Source organism: Lemur catta, chromosome 1 (genome assembly GCF_020740605.2).
Source record: "Lemur catta isolate mLemCat1 chromosome 1, mLemCat1.pri, whole genome shotgun sequence".
Lineage (NCBI taxonomy): Eukaryota > Metazoa > Chordata > Mammalia > Primates > Lemuridae > Lemur > Lemur catta.
Window position 1 is genome coordinate 213873134 of NC_059128.1, and position 27093 is coordinate 213900226.

Genomic DNA, 27093 nt, shown 5'->3' on the forward strand with positions numbered 1-27093 from the left:
GTTTACCTTTCTGTGGTTAGGAATAATCACTGTTAGTTTAATTAAGATTTTATATGTATGCTGGAAGTATTGCCAGAGTCTCTGTAGATAAATGTAAAATATATACATTTTGAGCCATTTAGAGTAATTCAAACATTCAACATTTCTCTTCAGGCAAAAAAAGAAATGAAGTTAAAAACTATCTTACCTGAGACAAAGATTATCTTTTACAACAAAAAGGCAAATGAACAATAAATAATGGATCTTTTCTGATGTGTTATGAGCTGTTACAGGGCATTAGGTATGGAAAATGTAATAGAGGGCTTGTTATTCTCTTTTTTAATGAACATAAATGCAGTTGAGGAGGCTGGAATGCATCTCTCCTGCCAGTGGAGGCATCCTCTGAACACCTGTTGGCTACAGGGCGGGGTGGGCAGCAGAGGGGTAGAAAAAAAGCATGCTCCCTGTTCAAAGGATGTTAAAGCTACTTGAGCGTCTAAAACCCTTTTTGGCCAGGAGGGATCTCACCATTTACTTTCAGCCTGAAAGTTTTGCAAATTGTAATTATATGGTTTTATATGTAAGGCAGAGCAGAAAGTTTAATCAAGTGCTTCCTTGGGAACACAGAGTATTCCAAAGGAAAATTAGAACTCAGAGTTGCAGACACAATTCCCATAGCCAACCATATGGATTCTCTGGGAAATCAGATGGAAATATATGTTAATATATTTAAGGTCAAAATGATTTAGGTCTTAGAAAATCGTACAACAGGGATCAAAGAAACAGAGACCTGTAACACCACATACAGACCCAGAAGAGATAAGTACCTTCCCCCAGATATGTATGTTATAGCATTAAGAAATTTTCTCAAATTGCCTCCTGTTCACTCTGGAAAAGTCTGACTCAGTCAAAATGACCCTGGAAGAATTACACAGTGATGGTATCAGCTGAACTAGTTGCTCTGTGATACTGTTTCGTATTTTTTTTTCCCCAGTTAATTGGAAAAAGTCTGACCATCTAGCACAGAAATTGGCAACCTTTTTTTTTCCTGTAAAGCACTAGTAATAAATGCTTTAGGCTTTCTGGTCCATATGGCCTCTTGTAATAACTCAGTTCTGCAATTGTAGCACTAAAACAGCAATAGACAATGCATAAACAAATGAGAGTGGCTGTTACAATAAAAATTTATTTAGGGGCCCTGGAATTTGAAATTCCTATAATTTTCAGATGTCATGAAATGTTATTTATTTGAAATTATTTTCCCCCTGCCTATATTGAAAAATGTAACAACCATTCTTAGCTTATAGGCCAAGGTTGGCCCACTCACTGTAGTTTGTCGGTCCCTCTTATACATAAATGAGTGGCTCTTCTTTCATTGCTTTTTGAGGATCAGATTTTATCTGATAAGTATACTTGTATGTATATTCTAAGGTAGAAAGATATTGAAGTGTTTCAGAAAATTCTAAAGTTATTTTTAAAGTGACATTTCAGTATCTAATAAAATGGCAGCATTTTTTGATGGAGATCTCTTTTGTCTGGGAAAGGGAGGCATGCCCATCTAGATACAGAATATGGTTAATGACACAATTCCATTGTCAGATAAGGCTAGAATAGTTGACTTGATTCATGCAACAAATTATTGAAGACCTGCTTTGTGAAAGCATGAAGATAGAGATGAGAAAGATGGGACTCCTGCCTTCCCGTAGTTTACAATTTAGTGGTCAATTCCTAACTGAACACCCTTTGAATTTTAAGAAAGCTCGATAAATTTATTCTCAGCATTGCGTAAGTTAATAGGACAATTTTAAACAGCTTCTATAGGTCATACAAGAAAAAGAACAGTTCAGTGTCATGTTCTGGAGACTAGATGAGCCAGGAGGATTGACATCATTCACTGAGAGACATATGCCATTTGTGTTTGTTTACATGAAAATACATAGCCCTGTGTCCCTACAGGATGAATTACCTAGTACTTAATGTCTGACTGGCTTGCATTGCCCTAAAGGAAAAATTTTTTATTAGCTATATTTCATAAAATAATCTATTTCATCAAAGAAGAAAATACACCTTAATATTATGTTATTTTGGAAAGTCCAGAAGATTTTAGGGACATATTTTCACTTTTTTCCATGTGTGGCCACAGATAAATAGTAGGGAATTAGCAGTTTCGTAGTTCTCTGGTGTGTTCATTTAAATGTATCATGTGCATGTTTTTGAGTGTATCTCACAGCTGTGATAATTTGTGCATGGAAATCTAACAGACTGCAAAATTAAATCTCTGCAAAATATGGACATTTGGTCTAATTATGTCTTTGTAATATTATATATACATGGGTCTCCAATGATTGATATGCATCTCTATAAATTCTCCAGTTGCTGTATTCTTCAACTGAGTTTTTTTTAGCTCTAATTTGTATGCAAATCTCCAGAAAGAGTATGAATGACTAGACAAAGAAAAATGGGATTCTAATTTCTTGGCAATCGTTTGAAAAGAATAAATCAGCTTGGAAATTGCCTGTAATAGCCTGTGATTTCCTTTCCAAAAACATAGTACCAATTTTCTGCTGGTAAGGGATCAATTTTTTACCTTTCTTTATAATACAGGGAAAATTAGAGGGAAGGGAATCTACTTGCTACAAGGTGGCAGTCAAATATTTTCAGTTTAATTACTTCTATTAGTTTCCCACTATGTGTTTTCTTTCTGCTTGCTTTTGATTTGTGCATGGTTTTTCTTTTTTAAAAATTACTTCACAATTACCTTCATGATCATAGGCTTTATATAAGATGGATTTTATAGCATTGCTGTGAATCAAATTGTTATAGATACAAGAAGGCTTTACACTCTTTATGAAGAAATTTGATTTTAATTCATTGGCCTGCATTGATATAAATAGAGGGAGTCAGGTTTCTGGAAGCCAGAATCAAATGTGAGGACAAATTTGGCACAGTCTAGCCTCCTTTCCTTCATAATGTCAAGGGGCATTAACTCTTAAGATAGTTTTGCAGAAGCCACTTAATACCTATTTTTCAATCTTTTGGCTTCTATATAAATCAGACCGGTGTTATTTCTTTTTCACTTTTTTTCTATAATTTCTCCTTCTTGGCTTTCATCCTGATCTAAGGCCAACATCACTGTGTCACAGTTTTGCTCAGCCTAATTCCTGCTTCCCTCTGGAAAATTATTTTTGAGCTCCTGCAGGATAAATTTTATTTAAATTATAAGCCTAATCTGTGACATCCTGAGGAGCTCTCAATGTTTCCTTCTCTGTTGTGATCACTTGATGATTGTGGCTCAACAGTAATACAAGTCAGAGAATATTGGAACACAGCAGGATCTTCAAGACCATACTTCCAGCCCCTTAGATCACAGCTGGGGAAACTGAGGCCTGATGAACTACACCTGTGATTTTATAGCCAGTTCATAATAAAGCTAAGACTAGACTCAGATATAGAACACAGTTCTTTGCAATGATTTGGTCGCTTCATTAGTTATGCAAGTTGTAATTATAAAACTAAAGCATCTATTCCCATTTCTCTGTCTCTCTTTTCAAATAGTTGGTATTCTTGCTGTTTCAGTTTAAAGTCCTGTATCTGTAAGTTTATTTGGGTATGGTTATCTTCAAGAATATTGACATTTTTTCTCACGAGCAACAATTCAGGATTATCAATGTAGAAGAGAGCAGAGGGCACAAATCTCCAAACTGATGGAAAATATTAACAACATATTTCTAAGTTTGACAAAGACATCTTCCACATTTCCAGAATATTTGTTTAAAATTGCTAGTTTTATAGGTAAAAAAAAAAAGATGAATATTGGCAATTTGATATGATTCAACTTATAATATTTATGGAACTTCACAAGTTTTATTGTTTGTAATATTACTTTTGGACTTTATAGTTGTGTTATAAAGTTTTCAGGGCAGGGATTTATTAGCTCTGAATTAGTAATAAAGAAAAAAACTTAAAGATTAATTAAACTTAGCTAGATTAAATCACTTTTCTAAGTTCTCACATTTCATTACAGAATTAGTCTCAATCTAGGTTTGAAAGTCTGCACCCCTGTGAGCTATATACTCTTACCACAACTAGAACACTAGTTTGATTTCTTAATGTTGTCTCATGCCAGTCTTTACTTCAAGAGAAGACCCAAACTTTAATATTCAAGCAAGGAGTAAAAGTTTTAGTTCTTTGGCTGGCAGTAAATCGCCTCCCTACTATTTGTATTCTAGTATATTCTGTTAAGGTGGTATCACTTCTTTCTGGTAAGATGATTTGCTGAATCCTAGCACTAACCAAGTAAAAGTGGCTTTGTTCCTTTGAAAGAGGTTACCAAACATGATTCAAAGAGCCAGTCTGGGAAACAATTTCCAAACAGTTCATGGGGTTGCATAACCTTTAGCAAAACATAAAGGATTTGTTTCTGGCATCCTTGTGGCACAATTGATTCCCTAATTATGTAAAAGTTGCTTTCATGAGTTTGTTATATGCATTTAGAGGCCAAGTTTGTGACTGAAAGGATTAAGATATTTATCCATCTCAGTCTGGGCACCTACAAAATGCTCATTAATAGTTCTTTACAAATGCATGATGACACAGCCCCCATACTGATAATATCATATTTCTTCACACTTCGTAGTTACCTAGACAAGAAAAGTAACGAGGTATAATAATTGGGCAGATGACATTTTACAAAAGATTAAAGTTTATTCTTGTTTGTACATTCCCTTTTTCAATTAATTGAGCCCAGTAAACCATATGTCTGTCTTGTCTCAGTAATCTTCAAGTGGATCACTTTGTGGAACTTGTTAAAAATGTATATTCCTGGGTCCCAGCCTGATGTCAGAAGGAATCCAGGAAAATGCAATTTTTATAAGCTCCACAGTTGATTCTGATGTATACTTGTGGTTAACTACTACTGCCTTATCTCATTTCTTCTTCATAAAAATCTTGCAGAGAAGTCTCTGAGTAATTTTAAAGGAGGATAAAAAGGGAGGAACAAAAGTAGATTTTCAGGCATTCTGTTCTGTCTATACTATGATCATGAAGGTATGAGGAATGCGTTTCTGTATTCAAGTGATTTGAATATATGAAGTCCTAAGCCTTCATCTTTTCTTTTCTCTGGTTCCTCTCTGCAGTCTCCTTTCAGCCTGCTTCAGGAATGAGCTTGTGGAGCCCCGGAGAGAAACTCCAAAACAGTCTGACGTCTTCTTTAGACATTCCAACCCCCCAAACCGATCAGTGTACCCATAGATCCCCATCTCTGTATTTTAAGCCTGTGTGTTTGTTATGTTTCCATGTGTGTATGTGTGCGTATGTATGTGTGTGTATGTGTGTGTGTATCCAGCCCTCATAAACAGGATTTGAAGACACTTTGGCTCTGAGACCCAACTGCTCAAAGGCACACAGCCACTAGTGAGAAAATCTTTTGAAGGGACTCAAAACTTTACAAGAAAGGACGTTTTCTGCAGATTTTGTATCCTTAGATCAGGAAACACTGTGTTCGTCTGTGAGCTTTTTGTTGTTTCCTGGGAGGGAGGAGGTCAGGTGGGGAAAGGGGCATTAAGATGTTTATTTAGAACCCTTTTCTGTTTTCTTCTGTTGTGTTTCTAAAACTCATAAAGAAGCTTTTGAGCAGGTCTCAAACTTAAGATGTCTTTTTAAGAAAAGAAGAAAAAAGTTGTTGTCGTCTGTACATAAGTAAATTAGAGGTGACTGAGAGACCCAGTGGGGCCCTTTGAATGCTGGTCATGCAGTAATGTTGCTAATATTAACAAACGAAGATGTCAGGTGTACTGCTGAGCAGAGAGGTGAGGTGATTATTAACACCAATTTTGGGGGGTGAGGTATTCTTCTCTTCTTTTTGGGGACTTGCATAATTAAAGTCCTCTCCTCACATGTAGGTAGAAAATTCATTAATGCCATGTCAGATCATATCTTTTCCACCATACGTCAGCTCTGATATGATCCAGTTTTCTTTGCATATGAAACCCTGGAGACCTACCACCAAAACTGTTGTTTACACCCCATGGCAGTTAAACTTATTTCATAGTTTTAATAGAAAGATAAAACCACCCCAAGAATACTTCCCCAGGCAGTTGTTTACTGTTATTCAGTGCCCAACATGAAGTTCAAAGTCCCATCACCAAATCTATGATTAATTTGTTTAATTAGAGCTCCTAGTCCTCAATCCTACCTACCATAAAACCAGCCACATGACTGACACCGTTCAAATGCATTTATTCAGGAGGTTTATGTTTTGATTGAGACCCAAGCAGACACGTGTTAAAATCAATACTCCTGGCCTAGAAATTATAGAGTAGATAACTCAAAGAGTTTAGAAAATCTCTATTTCATTTTAAAAATGTACTTTAAAATAATAGCATACAGACTTTAAAAATCTATCCTGTCTCCCCATCTCCCCACACCTAATCACCAGTGCTGTATTTTCTATGTCCCCACAATGATTTCTTGTTATTGAGGCTGTTGCTTTATGAAAGTGTGATTTCAATTTTAAATAAACTTTTGCATCTTGGTTTATCTTGCAGTTTTTTGTTTCTGTCTCTCTTGCTTTTTTCCCCCTTGAATACTAGAATATTCTTCTGTAGGTTTTTGAAATACCATGTGTAGGTCTAAAGAACAAGAATCATAGAACAGCCACTTTAGTCCTCTCTACATTTCTTCTGTCAGTATTTGGTGTTTTTATTTACGATTCTGTATCACGGTTATCAATCCTAAAAATTAATTCTTAATACAATGCCTCAACTAACTTAAAAAAATACGTTAGCCCTATGATGAGTGTTCAATTTTGTCATAGGGAGCCAGGCAAGGTAGAGTCATTTATTGACATCTCTAAATAAGCATCAAGTTGTATCTTAATTTGCCAAATTTTCTAAAATGAATTTAAATCAAATTCAAATTTTCAAAATAATTTGGCTTCTATGAAATGTACATTAGCAAATATTTGGCCAGAAATCCATAGTGGAACTTGTTGTCCAATTTTTTAAAAAATTACAATATGTTCTGAGCTTTGAATAATTGCTTTTAAAAGCTTACTGAATTTTTCTACCTAAAAACAATCTAGTAGCTTAGATAAATACTTAAGAACAAACAATATTTGCAAAGTATTTTTAATTAGTCTAATAACTTTGATTCACAAAGCCCTTACAGGATTGGTGAATATGTTTAGCTTTTTAAAATTTGCTTTTTCTTTCAGAGGTTTTTAATTTTCTTTTACCCTATTTTTATGTAAGCTTTTGATGTGTTTCTAGTGACTTATATATAAATTTACATATTTGAAATGATAGAAAATATTTTAAAAGTTATGATTGACCCATCTAGAGAATAAATGCTACACTGTCTTTAGAAGCAGTATTACCCAGCTAGAGAAAAATGTCACAGGCAGTCAGAACTAAATAAAATTTAGAGGAGAAACAACTTCTTTTCTGATGTCCTATGTCCTCCCCTATTATGACTTTTCTCAGACCACGGTTGTTCTGCTCTTAATATCCCTTTCTCCTCTCAAATTCTGCACTCCATGAATGGTTTGGTGAGCTACATTTAGTGGAGGTATTGCAAAATTCTACCAAACAGTTGCTTTTTAATTAGCAATGGAAGACTTAAGCCCAAAGAAGGAATCTAGTAGAATTCCAGGCATCTCCTGGAAGGTGGACAGGATAAATTGCATCTTCTCAGGAATTTTGATATTCTACCACACAGATAGTCACTAGAGTTGGAATCAGAAAACCTGATTTTAATCACAGATGATCTAAAACTACTTCTAGCTCTGAACTTTGAAATTTTATTCTTAGCAATGTGTACAGAAGGTATATTGTTAGGGTGAAGAACTGGGATTTGGCTTCACTTAGGCTTTCTTCTCAAAACTAGAAATACACAAAACATGCATTTCTCTATTTCTGTTGCATTGAATTCTTAGAAAAATCAAGTAAGCCTCTAGAGGAAATAACCTGAGGTATACACCTTGTTGTTTTTCCTATAGAGAGCTACCTTTTCCCCTTTTGGTTTTTGTGGGGGTAGTGGGGAGAGGGAGGGCAGGGAAGAAACCCAGGACCACACTGGCCATAGTGTTTGTTCTTTTGAACATTTTTTCCTTCTCTTCAGTTTTTCCAGAAATCTCTGGGACTTTTCACTCATTATATTTGTAATGGAAAAAAATGTGGTTGTTCTCTAAGGCTTTTAAATAGGCTATGAATTTTACTCACCCTTGTTCCCTTTTCCACAGTGTGCAGAGAATGCTCCTTCTGCTTCAGTCATTGTGAACTTAGTAATTAACAGACTATCCTGATCTCCCTCTTTGTGGCTTTAAAACTCACTTCTGCATTAAAGGGGATGCATTCAGAATTTCTGACACTTTCAGACTCTCTTATCCCCATTCAGCTGTTCACGCTAATTTTTGGATATGTTGAATTTAGATTCCTAGTCACCTCTGGCCACTTCTTCCTACTTATTTTTAAATTGGCACCTTCCATCCCTGTGACCAAACACCAGAGTGTTAAATTAAACATTTGGGGCTGACAGGGAAGAGTGAAAGGAACCAATGTTTCTTGAGCACCTACAAATCACTGGATAATGTCCAGGGCTACGAAATGATCTCTTTTAATCTTCACAGTGACTCTTCCAGAGTGGGCATAGTGCCTGTTCTACAGATTAAGCAAATAATCCTTAAGAGTCTTGCATCATTTAACTAGTTTGTGTCAAATCCAGGAGGTGACCCAGATGTTTCGGTTGACTCTAAAATCTGTGTTCCTTCTTTGTTTGTCTATGGTTTCTTACCTACCTTCCTCAAATTTAGTGGCTTATGATGAAAAATAATAAATGAACTAATAAAAAATAGTCCAAAATCACAACCATAAAGGAAAGAGAGAAGAACATTATAACAGGAATTGGAAGAAGGCATTTGCTATAACTGAATTCCAGGGAAAATGCAAAGCTTTTAAATGTATTTTTATTTTCCTAATGGTGGGTATTAATGGTTCAAGCAATGCTTTCCATTAGCTCATGCTGTATATTTAACTGGTTTGAGGGAGAGACAGAGGACCAACTTGCATCTGGAATACAGGCCACCTGGCACTGTAGGTACTTTGTAGTGGGCAAAGACAGACGTAGAAGGAACAGCTGGCAGAGAATCTCTCTGCTGCTTTGCCCTGCACATTCCTACATATTGATAGGGACTTCTGGATGTTCCTAAGTATATCTAGATGTGCTGACTCTCCTGCAAGGCTCCTCCACAGGGATGGAATGGATTTGGAAGTGCCCAATAATAGCTGGAGTAACTCCCTTTACTGTATCCTTTGCTCCCTACTCTATCGTGACCTTCCACATTTCTCTTACCACTTCACCCATTTCTTGTTCCTGTATCTTATTGTCCACCGTTGTTTTGTCTGTGGGGATGGGCTGCAGAATGAAAAGAAAGAACAAAAACAAAACTCTTGGACTGGACGCCAAGAGAACTGGTTCTACTGTCAATTCATGCATTTAAGCAACATGGGACCTTGGGCACAGTTTTTCCTTAGAACTTTATATTTACCCTTCTGTATCATAGGAATAATTTTTGCCCATCCTGGCCCTGCCATGACAGGCTCCACAGAAATGTTGTGACAATTATTCAGAAAATGTATAAAGGGAGAGCTTGGTAAGCTGAAGCATTTTATAATTGGGAGGATTTATTATATAAACACTAGTTTATACCATGTGGATCTGTAATTACGAGTATTTGAAAAGGGCTAATGAGAGAAGTCATTGCCCTACTCCCTTAAAGGCAGTGATTGTAAAATGCAGCAGAACTGTTCATTGTATATTATTTGTCATAGTCATTTATCAAATGCATATACAGCATATTGTTTGCATTCCTCTAGCTGTGTCTCTTCAGTGATATGGAACAGAGCCGTCCCTGTTTTCACATAATTGTACAGAATGCAGAGTGGTAGCTTCAAAGACCAGCCCTACTGCTGTAGCACCCAAGTGCTAGAGCCATTTTCTATTATTTTTTCAAACATTTGTATGCCATGTTTGCTTGAGACCTGGGTTCATTTACAGAGCCTCCAAAATTTCAATCATGTACATGACACACACACACACACACACACACACACACACAAATAAAACTCAAAGAAAACCATTCGTGTCTCCTCTAATGTAAATATGGCTGCAGCAGGGTAAAAGGCAAACAGGAACAAAATAACACATTTTGTTTGAAGATTGTTAAAGGGGAGCTTTTCCCACCACAGATTAGAAACATGTTGAAAGCCCCATCTTCATTCTGTGGTTACAATAATTACTGTGTAAATGCTACGTAAAGTTCTTTCTCATCTTCTCTTTTTCAGTTCTCATCATAGCCCTACAAAGTAAGATGGGCTATTATCCCCATTGTATACACTATTCCATGAGCATCTCAAAGACAGGGGCCATTTCTTGTTAGTTTTCCTAGCTCTGACATATAACTCATGTGAATATGTAGGTAGTTTGTATAGTTTCCTGTGAGAAAACAAAAGCAGGGATGTTAAGTGCCTTGTGTAGGGACCTATATAGCTTCCTCATATATACTAGAGGAAGGCTTAAGTTTAGATTTTTCTGGTATTCATTCAAGAGTACATCATTAGTTCTATATTAAAAGAAAATGTCAGGAATGGCAGTTGAGTTAAGAATATTACCTATAATATAATATATGGCAAACTAATTCTAGTAAATTTCCAAAGTGAAGATTATGCTGAATGGAAAACCCTTAGGATTTTGTTTTGTTTTTCCATTTCTCCCAGGATACCTGGGGGAAGTCAATACAACTGTTTTTTGGGCTTCGGGTTTCTACATACAAAGGCTGCTATCTTTCTAATGGTTTCTCTCATGGACCATGAACATTTCAGCTGAGAAAGCATGTTTCCAAGTAGGCACCTCTGCATGACAGCAGGATGTGCTGCCAAATGCCCTGTTTGTTTGGCTTTGCAGTTATTTTCTGCCTATCCAACATGGCCTAGGAAGCTACAAATGGAATGCCTCAGCTGCCATTTGAGCTTGGCATCTCTCATCGGCCTTTAGGTCTTTGCTCAGTTCTTTTCCTTTACTGGTTTTCAAACTTATTTGAGTTGAAGGGCAAGAGAAGGGGAAGGGGTTAGAGGAAACAATAAAGAATAAAGGAGGATACAATTATTTTTTCTCTCACAAAGGAAATACTTGAGAAAGATACTAAACTTTGCACTCTGCACATTCAGGATAAGTATGATTTGCTGATAGCCTTGCAATCATTTCCTCCCTATTCAGAACATATTCTCAGATGGAAACAATTAACTTCTTATCATCAATAATGGAGGAATATTTTGCAAGTGTATAGTTAGAAGCCATGTTTTAATTTGAGACCTGTTGAAAATGACAAGTCTCCACTCTTCAGTGTCCCATGCTTACCATCATTCCCATGTTTGTGTTCCTAGGACCTCGATGCAGTCTCAGTCTTCATATGGTAACAGCTCCCCACCTCTGAACAAAATGAACAGCATGAACAAGCTGCCTTCCGTGAGCCAGCTCATCAACCCTCAACAGCGCAATGCCCTCACTCCCACCACCATTCCTGATGGCATGGGAGCCAACAGTAAGAGCATCTCCCTTTAGCTGTGGCTGAAGGATGAACAGGGCTAGTGTAGGAGAAGACTCTGTTCTAGGATGGGGCTTGTTCTTAAGCTAAGTGAGAGGCACAGTGGGACAGATCAGATCAAAGTTCAATGGCTCGGGTTTCTGACAGTGAACTTCTCACTTGGGAGGTGTATGGTTCATCACCAAATATACTGGTAAGGCTGTTTCTTCTGTAGGGACAAGGATTTCTATGAAAAGAGTAGTCCACTTCCTGTCAATCTGGAAGGAAACACACCTCCTGTAACCTCTGAGATAGTCAAAAGGAAATGTATGGAACGTGTAGAAAGTGGGATGTTGTAGTGGACTTAAAATCTAGAGAAATATAATAGATTGTAGTCTGGACTCTATTGAAAAATTATCTGTTTAATTATGGACAAGTTACTTCTCTGCTCTGATGCTCAGTTTTCTATCCATAAAAATCACTCTGCACATTTAACATTTTGAGTCTGTGTCCCTAAAATCTTGGCCTTTTCAAATCATCTACTCCATCCCATACACAGTCAGTGGGAAACTTACATGCAAAACAGCCTGCCTTTTACTTATTCACACACACATTCCTAGCGGTTAAGTATAAATGCAAAAGACACTGAGAATTGGGCCTCCAAATGGACAATGACTGGCATATAGCTTTGCTATAACTATATTATCTTGTCCAGTGTGACTAAATTTATAAAGTAGATACAGAAACTTGAAGGAGAGTAAAGGATGGTAAAAATGCAGAAGGATGTATAAATAATATCCTCAGGGATGCAGACAACTGAACGCTGCACAGGTATCTTATGAACCCTACCCCCTAAAAAAATAGTAACCTCAATCTTGTCTTTTCAAATTAATTCCTAATTATTTTGATCCAGCCTTTGAACTTACATTTCACTGTTGCCTTGAAAAGACTGGATTTTCTTAAAGAAGTTGAGGGAGACTAGAATTGTGACTCTCCGTGGTCTGGTGACACACATTCATATTTTAATGGGATAGAGGTGTATGTGGTGTGGTTGTCTAGTATGGCAGTATAGACTTTAGTGCCACACTGCTCTCTCACTAGTGATAAATGCATCCTAAGGCTTAAAACTTGACCCCTTAATAGGTCTGCTACTTTGACAGCAAAAAGAATAGAAACCATTAATTTTCTACTTCATTTTTTTTCTTGTGATACCTTAGGGTTCTCAACTTATTTCTTGGGATGGCAAAATATTAATGATAGTTCACATTTGTATAACTTACAGTTTTGCCTAAATTTTCTTTGTGTACTTTACAATTATCTTTTGATGTACTCAGGAAATTCAGGAGGGAAAGAGATTGAGATGTGGTGGGGTCTGCTCTCTAGTTAGCTGGTTAGTGGCAGAGGCCTTCTCCTTAGGCACACTACTGTTCACTAAAAGAAACACATTACATTTCTCTTTTTAGATATATTATTTTGTTTTGTTTTACCTGAAGGCAAAATTTGTTTCATAAATACTGATATTAAGCTTTCTTCTCTATCAGTGAATGTTGACATTTTATGGTTTAGTAAAATATCAGTAAGTATTGGTGGTATTCCTGTATACAACTTTCAAAATGGACCATAAGAAAGAGTTAGAATCTCAAGTTGGATCCTCCTTTATTAGGCATGTGATTCACAAATATTACAGTGTTTTCTCATTCCCAAATAAATCTTCCAAAAGTCACTCTCATTTTCCCAGGTTTGTCCATTTGTCCACTTAACCCAAGTTTACTGAGCAATTACTCTGTGCCAGGCACTCACTGTTCTAGGGTCTGTGGGTACCTATATGTGGCTAAGATCTAATCTTTGCTTGAGGTTAGACCAGTTAAGAGAGACAGAAATATAACCCATGAAGGCAAATACAAGGAGGAATATGTTAACAATAGGAGCAATAAACAATTGGACAAAGAATTAGAAATAGAGAAGGGGGGGAGCAGAAGAGATTGTCCTAGGAAAAGGTACAAAGATCTAGAAGTATATAATTAGTTTGGAATCTGCTGACTATTCTGATTGCCTAGATGTAGGGTGATTGAAGAGATGTAGTGAGAGATAAGACTTTAAAAAAAAAAAAGGCTGGTAGTTTAGGTCCTTGATAACATTAAACCAGGCAAGATGGACCACTGGGATGCTGGTACGTGATGACGGCAGTAACCCTCTCTGTTCCTCCTGCTTCTGTTCAGTTCCTATGATGGGCACCCACATGCCAATGGCTGGAGACATGAATGGACTCAGCCCCACCCAGGCCCTCCCTCCCCCACTCTCCATGCCATCCACCTCCCACTGCACCCCCCCACCTCCGTACCCCACAGATTGCAGCATTGTCAGGTGAGTCCACAGCATGTGCCCCTGGGGGCCTGTCCTAAGCATCTCTGGGTGGTGGAGGGTGGATACTGTCAAATTCGATAAAACAGTTGAAAGAAAGGAAGCAGTTTTATGGTTGGAGCTCAGCCACTATTCTCTCTGATCTGTGCAATGGTCAGCATTGTTTAATCAATACTATATAATCAGCATGGGGACAAGTGAAGATGTGTCTTTATAGGCATATAGTTTTCATGCCTGTTTCCTTCACCTTCACTTCCTCCCTGTCTCCTCCCTCACAATTTAACACTGTCAATCATGGCCCTCAAATTGGTGCTCAGGGCTGGGTTTCCCAAAAGGGTAGTAAACTTGCTATCTTGCTCCCTTTCTTGCTCTCTAGCCCTCATAGCTCTCAGCCACCATGAGACCATTATTTTGGAGTTGGATGTCCATAAACAAATTTTAATGTTAGCACAAATGACAGGAACTTTCAAGAACCTTATGGCATCTACTGCTCTGCATGTAGAAAATGAGTTATACTCTAGGCAGAAGAAAGAAATGGATGAAGCCTGAAAGACCTGTTTCCTACAGAAGCTAGAGTAGGTTCCCAAATTTCACACCTCATGCACATCTTCTGCTTCTGCTTCATGTGCAGAGTGGTTCTTTCATTTGGCTGCTGGAATGATTTGTGTTGATCCCCACGCAGTGTCAGTCACAGAATGGCAATGTGCATGGCTTATCCCACCCAGGGGCTGGCCCTGTGACGATGGCAGCATCCTCAGTCTCAGATCAGCAACAAAAAGAAGGGGATCTGTATTCTGAGGAGGAAGTGAATCAAAAGGCATTCATGACTTCATAGAGTAGAGGTCTACAGTTTTTTCTTAACTACATAAACCATTCTCAGAGATCCCAAATACAGAACAAAATAGAGATGCTCTTTTTGAAGTGAAGAGCCAGGTGGCAAGAGGGCTGAGAACCTGAACACTGGACTTTTCCTTTCCCTCCTTGCAATGGCTCCTAAGGCACTCATACAGAGCCCTAGAACACCACAGATCACCACATGATAATTGCTGATCTGCCAAAACTCTTATACATGATTTTAATTTCTATAGACCTAAATTTCAAGTCACCAATCATCCCCCAAACTCAAATCCAAGGCCCACATATATTTTATCTGTCTCTAGTCTCTTATGCAGGGCATCTAAGGGCAAAATGTTGGGTTTTCCTTTATCTCGCCAATGCAGATGGGGTGAACTTTCTTTTTCTGTTTCCTCCTTCCTCTTCCCTCCTCCCTCTGCAGTTTCTTAGCGAGGTTGGGCTGTTCATCATGTCTGGACTATTTCACGACCCAGGGGCTGACCACCATCTATCAGATTGAGCATTACTCCATGGATGTAAGTAACTGTTAGACTTTTCTCTTGAGTTTTATTTCTTCATTTCCTCCTTCCGGTGACAACTGCCTTGTAGTTCAATCCCTGCTAGTTTTAAAATTTGTTTTTGCTTTGTCCACAATCCTTAATTTTGGTGGAACTCATAACCATGTTAGAAAGATTCCCAGGCCTTCGCCTATACATATTAGAAGTTTAGCAATCAATCTTCTTTAGCTTGTCTGAGAAGTCAACAATTGTCTGTTGCACCCATACTATTTACGAAGTGGAAAAGAGGAGATATAATGCCCACCATCAAGAAATTTATAATTTCTAAAGAATTCATAGAAATTTACAGTTGTTCTCATTAATCTGTATAAGTCCCCAAGGAGGATAGCAGGAAGCAGGTGGTGTTATTCTCACTTAAAAACATGGAGAGATGACAAAATAGTCTTATGCTATGACAAAAGATGACAAAACCAGGCATAGAACCCTGAGGTCTATAAGTCTATTAACTGGCTTTTCTGCCTCTTGTTGAAGTAAGACTTTAAGGGGGATTCAGCTGTCTCTCTAAATTAAAACTGCATGTTCCTTCATTCATTTTTAATTCTATCAAAATAGGGTCTAGTCATCTCTGATCATTGGGAATTATCAGTGGCCATGGGTTCAAATCTCAATCATGCTTTTTAGTAGCAATGAGAACTTGGGATTACCACTTTTCCTCCCTGGACCTCAGATAATCAAATTGAGTTCAAAATTATCACCTTCTGGCTTTGTTATTATTTGATTTGTCTTTTGAAACAAGCTAGATGAGAAGGGTCCTTCTCTTGCTTCCTATGCCACTTCTTGAACTGCTGCTCACATGGGAGCTAGTGTTGCTCTGGTTCATGGTAATCTGATTTGTCTCCCAGGCTGCTTTTCATGCTGCTCTCTTTGGGGTTCACTGTGCTTTCTTCTGGCTTCCAGAGGGTACTTTGGACTGGTGGAAGAAGGTAGTTTTCTGCCTCTGCTGCTGCTTCTGTAGTTGGGACCTCTTTTTCCCCCCTCCTTGAGCACCGATGCTAGAGATGCCCTTGCAGCATGATAATGTCCCAGCCCTGAGGTGACACATATATATGCTGTACTGCCATTATGCCCACCCCCTCTATCCCATAAATCACCCCTGGCTGCTGCTCCCTGATAGAATAAATTACAGGCAAAAACCTGTAGAGAAAGCTTTAAGAGTAAGCTCTGATAGGATTCAGATAACTTTTCAATCACTTCCATCCACTGAAAAGGATAGTGTTGCCCTATATTGGAGGGAGCCTCCTATAGTCCTATGTTATGGAGCAAGGACTATGCCCCCTCTCTATATTTTTAAGGTCATACTTTCTACTTGTTCCCACTGGGGAGCATGCCAGCAACGCTCCTTTGGTTTTTAGGATCTGCAGATACTCTGTAAGTCCATTTCTGCTGGTGTTCACTATATCTTATGCCAGTCTCTGGGCCACAGCTTTCTAACTTGTCAGTCATCAATTAAAATCTATCCAGAGAATCATGAAATTTAATGGAGGCTAGTTTGCAAAGAGCTTTGGACTTACTGAGAGTCCCAGAAGTAAACAGTCCAAAAAGCATAAAAAAGCTATATTCACTTACCTATTTGTGAATTATTTCTTTATAATGTGTTCTGCTACAATAAGAAATTGGAATACTTCTAATTGCCTAAAAATTAACACCATGGAAAAATATGACACCATACTACAAATTTCCAAATTTGGAAATGGTGAAAAACTACACAATTTTCTCATCCTCACCTCAGTTTGTTCCTGCTCATTTCTGGAAATAGACACCTCTTTCTCAGATTGTCACTTACTACTAGTCTAAGTCATGTGGCATCACTTTCTGAAAGAGGAATATGCTTAAATTGAGGGGTTTTCATTAGGGTCCCCTATATGATGCAAAGATGAGTTAGTAATATAATAACACAAATGGTTAACATTTATATAGTGTGTTTTATAATTTATAAAATACTTTCATAGCTACATTAAAAAATGAGTCTACACTAAGTGTTGACCTAAAAAGCAAGTGTATTCCATTTTACCAATGAAGAAACTGAGGCCAGTAGAGAATGAGTGACTTGCTGAAGTTCTATAGCCAGTCAGTGACAGAATAAGAACCTCTGCTAAGGTTTTCTGGCACCCAGCACAATGTGCTTTCTCCCCACCATTCTGCTCCATAACAAAACATGGGCTATCACTGAAACAATCTAAGGAGGAGCTAATGCAAATAAATGTAAGAGATGCCACAAGTTAGTCAAGATTGACCCTATTTGGAATGCCTTCTACCACCATCCATAGAACATAGACACACTGCTCTGCATTTTGTTTTACTTCAATAGATTTAGGGGGTACAATTTGTATTTTGTTACGTGGATAAATTGTATAGTAGTGAAGTCTGGGCTTTTAGTATACCCATCAGCTGAATAATCTACATTGTATCCAATAGGAAATTTTTCATCCCTTGCCCTCCCCCATTCTTTCCCTTCTGAGTCTCCAGTGTCCATTACACCACTCTACGCTATATACACTCTGTGTGACCAGATGTAGCCATATCTTAGCTCTCACTTATAAGTGAGAACATGCTGTATTTGATTTTCCATCCCTGAGTTACTTCACTTAGGATAATGACTTCTAGTTCATTCAAGTTGCTGCAAAAGACATTATTTCATTCTTTTTTATGGCTGAGTAATATTCCATGGTGTATATAAATGCTGCATTTTCTTTTTCCATTCCTCAGTGGATGGGCACTTAGGTTGATTCCTGGTCTGCATTTTGACACACTGATTTATTCAAACACCAAGAGACCTTCTGGCCAATAGGGAAGTTTTAGGCTCAGAGGATATCCTCAGTCTCTAATTGTTTCACTTAGTTCTATGACTTCAGACTTGTCAACTTCTCTGGCCGTCAGAGAAGAGACATATATCTACAAAACAGATATATGTAATAGTATTTATCACTAACCTGAGAATCAAATGATATCATGAATATAATTAGTTCAGTGCCTGGCATGTAGAAAGTGCTCAATCCCTGTTAGTCATCTTTTCTTCTTATCTCCTCACTCAAGTGGTGGTGACATTCCATTAATACCTTTCTTCTAGTGACTAGAGCCAGGTAGATTTAAACATCGGAAGGTACCTCATCTTTCTGCTTGAGAGTTTTGCCCTCCTCTCTAAGTATTATCCACATTTTACCAATGAAGAAACTAAGGCCAGTAGAAACTAAGTGAAGTGTTTTGCACAAGCAGAGGTGACACCTTAAGGCTGTCTGTGTCTTTGTGCTTAGTTACATATAGCACTGAAGACAATCAGAGAGTTAATTTTATTTTCTATAATAATATAGGGATCAATAAATTCAGATCACTTAAACCAAAGCATCAGGAAATGACTATGGACTAAATATATTTGTCTCCTTGTTTTAATTCTTCCTGACACCCTTCCTTATTGCATAGGATTTGGCAAGTTTAAAAATCCCTGAGCAATTCCGACACGCAATCTGGAAGGGCATCCTGGACCACCGGCAGCTCCATGACTTCTCCTCACCTCCACATCTCCTGCGGACCCCAAGTGGTGCCTCTACTGTCAGTGTGGGCTCCAGTGAGACCCGAGGTGAGCGTGTCATTGATGCCGTGCGCTTCACCCTCCGCCAGACCATCTCCTTCCCACCCCGAGACGAGTGGAATGACTTCAACTTTGACATGGATACTCGTCGCAACAAGCAACAGCGCATCAAAGAGGAGGGGGAGTGAGCCCTCTTGTGTGGGCTCTTTCTATCCTCGTCCCACCTGCCCATCCCACTACAAAGCACTCCTGCTTGATCTTCAAAGCATTCTCCCTAGCTCCTCCCCTTCCTCTTCTCAGTTTGATTTCTTAAGGGAAGGAGAAGTAAGAGGCTACCTCTTACCTAACATCTGACCTGGTGTCTGATTCTGATTCTGGCTTTAAGCCTTCAAAACTATTGCTTGCAGGACTGACACAACCGTGGCTAGGTAGAAGTGAGCAAAAAAGAGGTGGGTGTCTCTTTAAGCTGCAGAGATTTCTCATTGACTTTTATAAAGCATTGTCACCCTTATAGTCTAAGACTATATATATATAAATATATAAATATACAGTATATATTTTTGGGTGGGGGGCATTGAGTATTGTTTAAAAATGTAATTTAAAGGAAAGAAAATTGAGTTGCACTTATCGACTTTTTTAAAAAAAATTTCTTGTTTTGTATGGATTCTCTATACTCCTCTCAAAGGGTATCATGTATGGTGATAGGTATCTAGAGCTTAGTTACATGTGTGTAACAATATGTATGTATAGGTACTTTCAGTTCTCTAGATACTAAACACATGCCACATCAAACCTTTGAATAGATCCAGTTTTATTTACCATTGCATATTTTGTGGGTGAGACTGTATATATGTACACTTTCCTCAATGTTGGTGTATTTTACGTTACTAACATCCCTTCTAGTGAAGGTAGTTCACTTTGGGGTTATTTAGTTCAATTGTAAGAAAAAGTTTATGTTCACATTATCACACACTAAAGGAAAGGACACATCCTATTTTGGTTTTGGTTGGGAATGAGGAATGTGAGTTATGGCTAAAATTCTTAAAAGGTCCATGGCAGCCAGTTCAAAAACACCTGGTGTCATGTATCTGACTTAAATTTAACACCAGACACCTAATCTTATAGTATTTATTGAAAAAAAAATTGCTGCCATCACAGAAGTCTTAAAACTAAATTTCACTAGTAGATTAACTAACTCAAATACATATTTGCTACTCTTATTAGAATTCAGGTTGATTCGATTGGGATGAAAGCCATCTATTTAGTTCTTATAGTGAGGTTGGACTATCTATTAAGAATATTCAAGAAAAATAAGAATCATTCAGAAATCTTGAATCTGTACTAAACAGTAAGATAATCTCAGCAAACCATGAATTAAAGTTCTTGAAAAATCTTTTGAAGCATAAATAATAATATTTGTTAAATGTTTCTTTTAAAGACCCTCCTAGTCTATAAAACTCTGCATATAGAGGCTTGTTTGCCTTTCTCTCTTCAAGCTTTAATATAGGAATAGTGATTTGGGAAATATAAAGTTACGAGATTAGTTTTCTTGTGGAGTAAGTTGCATCACTGTATCATTTTTTCTTCTTTAATCAGTAAGAGTTTCAGTTTGTTGGAAAGTAACTGTGAGAACCCAATTTCCCGTCCGTCTCCCTTAGGGACTGTGCATAGACATAAAAATGTCCCCACAGAGCAAGGGATAATCTTTTCATAGAAGCGGTTACTTAAACCACATAAACAAAGAATTGTCCTCAAACTTTGGTAAAACATGTGAATGATGATATTCTTCCTAGATCTTTTAGAAACATACTTTGTATCACATTATTTTTTTCAAAATGTAAAACAAATATTTTGTATACATGCTAATGAGCTCTAAAATCTTCCCATGCATTCTGGAAAGGGACTGTCATTGCACATAAGCTTCCATTTTTATTTTAAAGTGCAAAAGGGCTGATGTGGCTCTAAAATGTAATGCGTGAGTTTCATCTGAAAAATGTATATATATTTGTGTGTGAAATTGCATACTTTGTATTTTGGTTATTTTTTTTTTCTTCTTGGGATAGTGGGTTTTCCAGAACCACAGGTGAAACCTTTTTTAATTGTTTTTGTATTTTCATGGGAATACTATTTACTAAGAATACAATGTCAAATAAGAAATAATGCTGTAATTTTAAGATGGGGAGGGAAGGAAAGTTTTTTTTATTACTTTTTTTAATTTTGTACGTTAAAGAGAGTGAGTCCTTGATTTCAAAGTTTTGTTGTGCTTAGATGGTAATAAGCACTGTTAATTTCTGAAACAAGCATGCAGCTTTGCAAACCGTTAAGGGGAAGAATGAAAGCTGTGCTTTGGCAATATTAGGAGGACAAATGGCTTCCTCAACTGTCCTGAGTGTTTGAATAAACCTAGGACTTCTGAACTATTTCAGCACTATTCAGGCACTAGGGACTCAGAAATTACCGTACTGTATCTCATGGATTTGGCACTAGCCAAAGCTAGGCACAGTTACTGGCCTCACGTCTTCATGGGTATGTATGCTCATTGAGTATATGAGTAGCCAGTATAAAGGATAAAAGAATATTAAGTACAGACAACTGGGAGTGGGCTTAATGGAGTTCTTATGGCCTCAGCTCAACGCAGTTAGCTTGAGAATGGGAATGTTTTTGTTTGGAGATGGATTTCAATATAAATGGAAAGAAGAAATTTCCTCATTAAATCCATTTACCTTTTGTTTTCTTGATATTCCCCTCTAATACAGTATGTGGGATATTGAATGTTAAAGGGATATGTTTTTTTATTATTTTATAATTGTACAAAAATTAAGCAAATTTCAAAAGTTTTATATGCTTTATTAATGTTTTCTAAATGTTCTTTCTTATAGATGTGATACTTTTTTTTTAAGCTTTAGTTGCTTGTCTTTTGGTATTTTGTGTTACAAGCTTTTGGTGAGCCAGAGGCAAATCTACAAGCCACTTATGTTTGCCAGGACATGCAATAAAATTTAAAAATAAATAAAAACTGGTTGAGCAATTGTGTTGATGTGTGTGTGTGTCTATTTGCCTCTCTGTCCATCCTTCCATCTTTGGTTTTATTTATGTTATTGGGGAAAACACACTGGGGGAAGCATTAGAAAGGTTCAAATATTGATGTGTTTTTCATCTATGAAGAAATAATTATTCTTACTTTAGCCAATCTATGAATAGGAAAGACCAGAAAGCTATCTTCTTTTGGTATATGAGACACTCACAGGTTTAATGCTCTATTTCATTGAGGTCAGAAAGAGTTTGCTTTAGAATAGGGCTGCAGATATTCCTAATGTCTAATTTAGTGACTTTCTAGTGATGCTCAGTGGTGAACTCCTCAGCACTGTGGCAGTGGAATGGAGATCTCCCTGGGTGCATGTAGGAGCACATTGCAGACAGTAGGCTCTGGACAGTGTTCCCTTTTAAACTCATTGTTAAATATCACTGTTTCAGTTATATACATCAATTCAGTCAATAAAATACTATCTCTATCAAAATGCCTTAATTTTTATTAAAGAAATGAGCCAGTTTATTCTTTTATGGGATAACATTAAATGGCATGAATACAATACCTTAGGCTTTAAAAGAACTTTACAGAATAACATACAATATATAGTTAGCACTTTGTTTTCCTATTTATAGATGTAATCATATTATAAAAATATATATTCAGATAGGCAATGCAGGTACAGCTTAAATTAGGGGAACCAAAAGACTCAATTCTTATTCCTTGAAATCTAGATGGTAGATCCCCATACAGGAAATGGTTGATACAATGGTGCCAGTATGAGGAATACAGAAGTAAAGAGCTATAAAAATGATCGATCTTTGATATGCCATCACAGCTCTTTGGACTCAGTTTTAGTTTTTATTTCTTTTTTAAGCAATTCTCACCATTTGTATGGATTGGTATTTCATGACTTCTATTCTCTCTTAGAGGTTTTATGAAGTGCAAGGAAAAAACTTTTAAAAAATATAATTCATTTTTTGCAATTATCATAGGTTTATTATAATGTATTATGGAAGTTGGTGATTTGTTTTTCTATATATTTAGACTTTTTTTATCATTCTAGGAATCATTTTATCTTTATCAATCAATGAGCAAAAAATAAGACTCATTTTTTTTTCCAAAATAAAACAACAACAACAAAAAATAGTGATATTGCCTAAAACTGTGCTGTCCTATATCACAGCCTCTAACTATATGTAACTTAGCCCATTTAAATGGGACTAGTCAAAATGAAAATGTACTGGAAATGCAAAATACACATTAAATTTCAGATACTTAGAATAAAAGAAAAACAGCTTATTGATTTTAGTGTTAACTGCATGTTGAAAATATTTTGGATTAGAATCTATTAATAAAATTAATTTTACTTGTTCTGTATGTGCTTACTAGAAAATTTTAAATTATGTAAGTGGCTTTCATTGTAGTTCTTTTGGACAACTGGCCTAGAAAGATGATGCAATAATAAGCCTATAAAAATGATGAAATGAGTTTACTGTTGTATAATTATCCAGCTTTTTGTGCTGTGTCGTTCATTAGTATTACATCACCTTTCAAGACAGTATAGAATGATATAGGAGGCAATATCTTTGTAGTTAGGATTTTTTGTTTTCTCCCCGTAATGACAAAGAGATTAAAATTGACAGAGGAAGACATTTTAAAATTATTAAATCAGAATATGAATATAAAAATACAATGGCACTCTAAACTCTTATGATAGTAAAATTGATTGTACAAATTAAATCTCAGACCAAGTCTTCATGTAATGACATCCTAGATTAATTTTCTCAAACATAGGGCTCAATGGCCAAGTTTTAAAGATAAAAAGGATATATGCTTACTCTTATCCAGATGATTATTGGTAGGAAGAATTTCACCATGTAATATTTTGCAACAATAACCTGACCATTCAATTTTTCTAAAAGGACATGTGATAGTGTTATTGTAGCTGCAATGGTTCTTGTGCACCAAAATTTACCAATATGCTTCACAAGTGGAAAAATGTTAAAGGCTGCTGTATAATCATAGGTAATTGAAAGGAAATAGATGATGTAGAATTTAACTAATCAGATTGATTATTCTAATCGGTATTTATAAATCTAAAAAAATATTTTCCAATTTTAGGGCAAAGAACATAGTCATCCTCTCTTCAACAAAATCATGCATCAAGTGTTCCATAAAAGATTCCAAGCATTTCAATTAGATGATGCAAATGAAAGAGATGAACAATCAGAAATAATGATAAGCTCGGACCTATCAGAGATGTATTTGAAATCACTATTTACAAGATAGATATGTCCCAGATTGCATGATAGTTCATGAGCAGTTAATTGCATTTAGAGGATATTTTCACATTTTCTGTATGTGTACCACTAAAATCATGAAAATAAGGAAAAAAAATTAGGTTCACTATGCTTACATTCATATTAAAACTTCTTATAAAGTTGTTTTTCACTATCCCTTTATTCTGTATTCTATTCATAAAATTACTAAAGTATAAAAAATATAGTTAGTTATGCCCAGAAGGTAATGCTGATGACTGTTTTTTCCTACTATGCTCAGCGTTATTAGAATAAATGACCTAATATAAATAGTTACAGAACACCAAAAACCTTTATGTTGGTAAAACATGCTGGTGTTTTCTATAATTTGCATAAGATCTCTGAGATTCTGGGATCATCTCTCTGCTTGTGGGCTCAGTGTCTGGATTATCTAAGAAGGTAGCCCAGAGAATTTATTTGGTAGACTGATATTTATTTTGCATTCCTAATATAAAAATACAATTATGAAATAAATCCCTGTACATAAGTGGTGGATGCACATTAGAGCCTTCCTAGAACCCAGGGAAGATGCCCTTAATCTTGAGTCAGGGCATCCACAGACTGGCTGGAGGTAGTGTTCATCCTCCCTTCAGCCGTTCTTTCTCTTTCCTATACTACAGTTCTCTTACTGGGTAAATCAGAACATAGGACATTTCCAGCCTTGAGGATAGATTTCCCAGCGCTCTCTTTGTATCCATAAAAGCCTTAGTGTCCATTATAATTTTTCATTTTGATTTACCCTGTGCCTTTCCCTGGTACTTCAGACTCATTCCAAAAGATTATACAGATGTGTCGATTATCATGAACATATGAAAAGGCAGAGCGGAAAGAACCCGGACTGAGAGAAGTCTGGCAACTTTGGCCACATATTCAATCTTCTGCACTTCAGTTTCAACATCTGTCAAATGAGAGGTTTGACCCATTTTCAGTACTTCGGTAATATCCTTTGGAAGACAGTTGAAGAATGGCATGAAACAACTCTTCCAATACAGAATTGCAGTTACAGTTTTAAGACAAAATTCAGCAGTCTCAAAGTTGTAATCTTCACTAAATGCAGACTTCAAAGCATCCGGAAACTTATCACTTCTCTAGACAAACTTCTCATAGAGCACTAAACATATATATATATACACACATATTTCAGAGAAGAGTAGTTCATTAGTTTAAATTGGTGCTTTTAGAGTCATGTGGGTGTGTCCTTGAAATTTATGAGGTTTGTAACTCCTCACACTAATCCCGACTCTGTCTATATGCCAAGTGGGTAGCAAGTACTGGCAGGTGAACTTCCTTTTTGTGCTTCTGGTTAGAATTTTAGGCCTGGGACCTTGGAGGACCAGCATTTTGTAATTCAAGTGAAAGTTTGATACAGAAGGACAGGGGCTGAGAAGAAATTTTTAGCAGAGAGAGCTTGGTATCAGGAACACCAGATCAAATTTAAGAATTTTATCAGTGTTTTAACTCCTCTGACATTTGCTCTATAATCTTGGGCATACCACTATTTTATATGTAAAAAAATATGGTGACTTTAATTAATGATTTGATATTCCTAAACTGTAGGTACTACCATCTATAAGTTGATCATTCCATTCTCCCATTTTTCAGCTAAATTTGCACCAGCTGCATTCAGTATTTCTCCAACTTGGCAATGCCTTCCTAATACTGCTTTGCTCTCATGAATGATTAAAATTTCGAGAAAGCACTTGAAAGCACTCAATACCTAGGGTACAGAAATGCTGGAATTTTAAGGGAGAGTGAAAGAAGAAAGAACAAAAAGATCAACCCATTGTCAGATTGTGGGCTGGGAAATGAATAGAGAAAATTCTGCTGTGTCATTCCACAGGGCCTCCTGCCAAATGCATTTTGGAAACATTCAGAAAGTTTGTTCTCAAGACTTCTGGAATTATAGTGGCATCCAGGTACCAGAACATTTGATATATCAGAACAAATGCTGGCATTCATAAATATCAAACAGAAAGGTCATGAAAGCATATTCTAAGAAATAGCACACTTTCATGAATCTCACCCATGCAGGAGCAGCCCTAGGAAATATTTGCCTAACACCACCTGGTGTTCAAAATGGCTCTTAGGACACTGGGAAGTCTATACATGTATATACATGCATATATACAATTTTTGTTTTTACTACTTTGGAGATAGGGGCATCTAAATGTCCCTTTCCCTTGCCTTTTGCTTTCTCAGGGTCCTTAAGGTGTCACCATAAGCAATTTACTCGTAAGCAGCACAAACCCTCAGCAATATGTTGGAAAATTGTCTTTGCAACATTCCATTTCCCTGCGTGTTTCTCTTTCCCCTCTCTGCTGAAGACATTTGCATCGTATTGCATTCTCTACTTAAACCTGATGTTCCCAGCTGAGTTGTAATTTCCCTTATGGTGGATAGGGCACTGGGGTTATTTGCATTTTGCCAGGAGTTTCAAACCATTCCTTGGAGGTGGTTGCCTGCCACCTCATTCTCATCAACCCCCCTCCTCAGGCCTGTGATACCTTCAAGAGTCACAGGCAAAGCAGGAAATTCTGTCTAAGCCTAGTCTCAAAGGCTCAGCAGAGGGCATCGTACTGTTCCATGGCTGGTGAGTATTCAATCAGCACTTGGCAAGCCATGGGAGTACTGTCTCCTCAGATTCAGCCTTTCTTCTTCCCTGGTACAATATCCTACTCATAAGAACGTAGTCTGGCTGGCTCTCCCCTGCATCTGTCATCTCCTTAGCCTCATTACTTCTTGTCCCGGGGTACAACACCACAGTCTCAGTCGTCATCACAGCCTCTGTAATACTTTGACCTCCCATGCCTCCCATGGGAGTGGCGAATGTCTGCCTCTCTCCAGTGACTATAATGTATTTGTTCCTTCCCTGAGGAAAAAAGCTTTCC

The 27093-nt window shown here is 37.1% G+C and overlaps 1 protein-coding gene and 1 long non-coding RNA gene across 7 annotated transcripts in view; one reads left to right on the plus strand and one right to left on the minus strand.

Moving 5' to 3' along the window:
• TP63 (tumor protein p63) overlaps positions 1–19399 on the plus strand; it is a 212833-nt gene extending 193434 nt beyond the window's left edge. For 2 of the 5 annotated variants that reach the window (XM_045539918.1, XM_045539919.1), the window contains exons 11-14: positions 11418–11575; positions 13777–13921; positions 15195–15288; positions 18748–19399. In XM_045539918.1, coding sequence (XP_045395874.1) covers positions 11418–11575; positions 13777–13921; positions 15195–15288; positions 18748–19044 — 694 coding nt within the window. In that variant the 3' untranslated portion in view covers positions 19045–19399. Of the gene's footprint in view, positions 1–5114; positions 6524–11417; positions 11576–13776; positions 13922–15194; positions 15289–18747 lie in introns of those variants that run through there. The other 3 variants (XM_045539921.1, XM_045539922.1, XM_045539923.1) reach the window with 2 other exon arrangements.
• Positions 1–27093, minus strand: part of LOC123630384 — a 35039-nt gene that overhangs the window by 4095 nt on the left and 3851 nt on the right. The window contains exons 2-3 of one of the 2 annotated variants that reach the window (XR_006732665.1): positions 11392–11463; positions 9026–9390 (exon numbers count right to left, since the gene is read on the minus strand). This is a non-coding gene — a long non-coding RNA (uncharacterized LOC123630384). Of the gene's footprint in view, positions 1–9025; positions 9391–11391; positions 11464–27093 lie in introns of those variants that run through there. The other variant, XR_006732666.1, reaches the window with a different exon arrangement.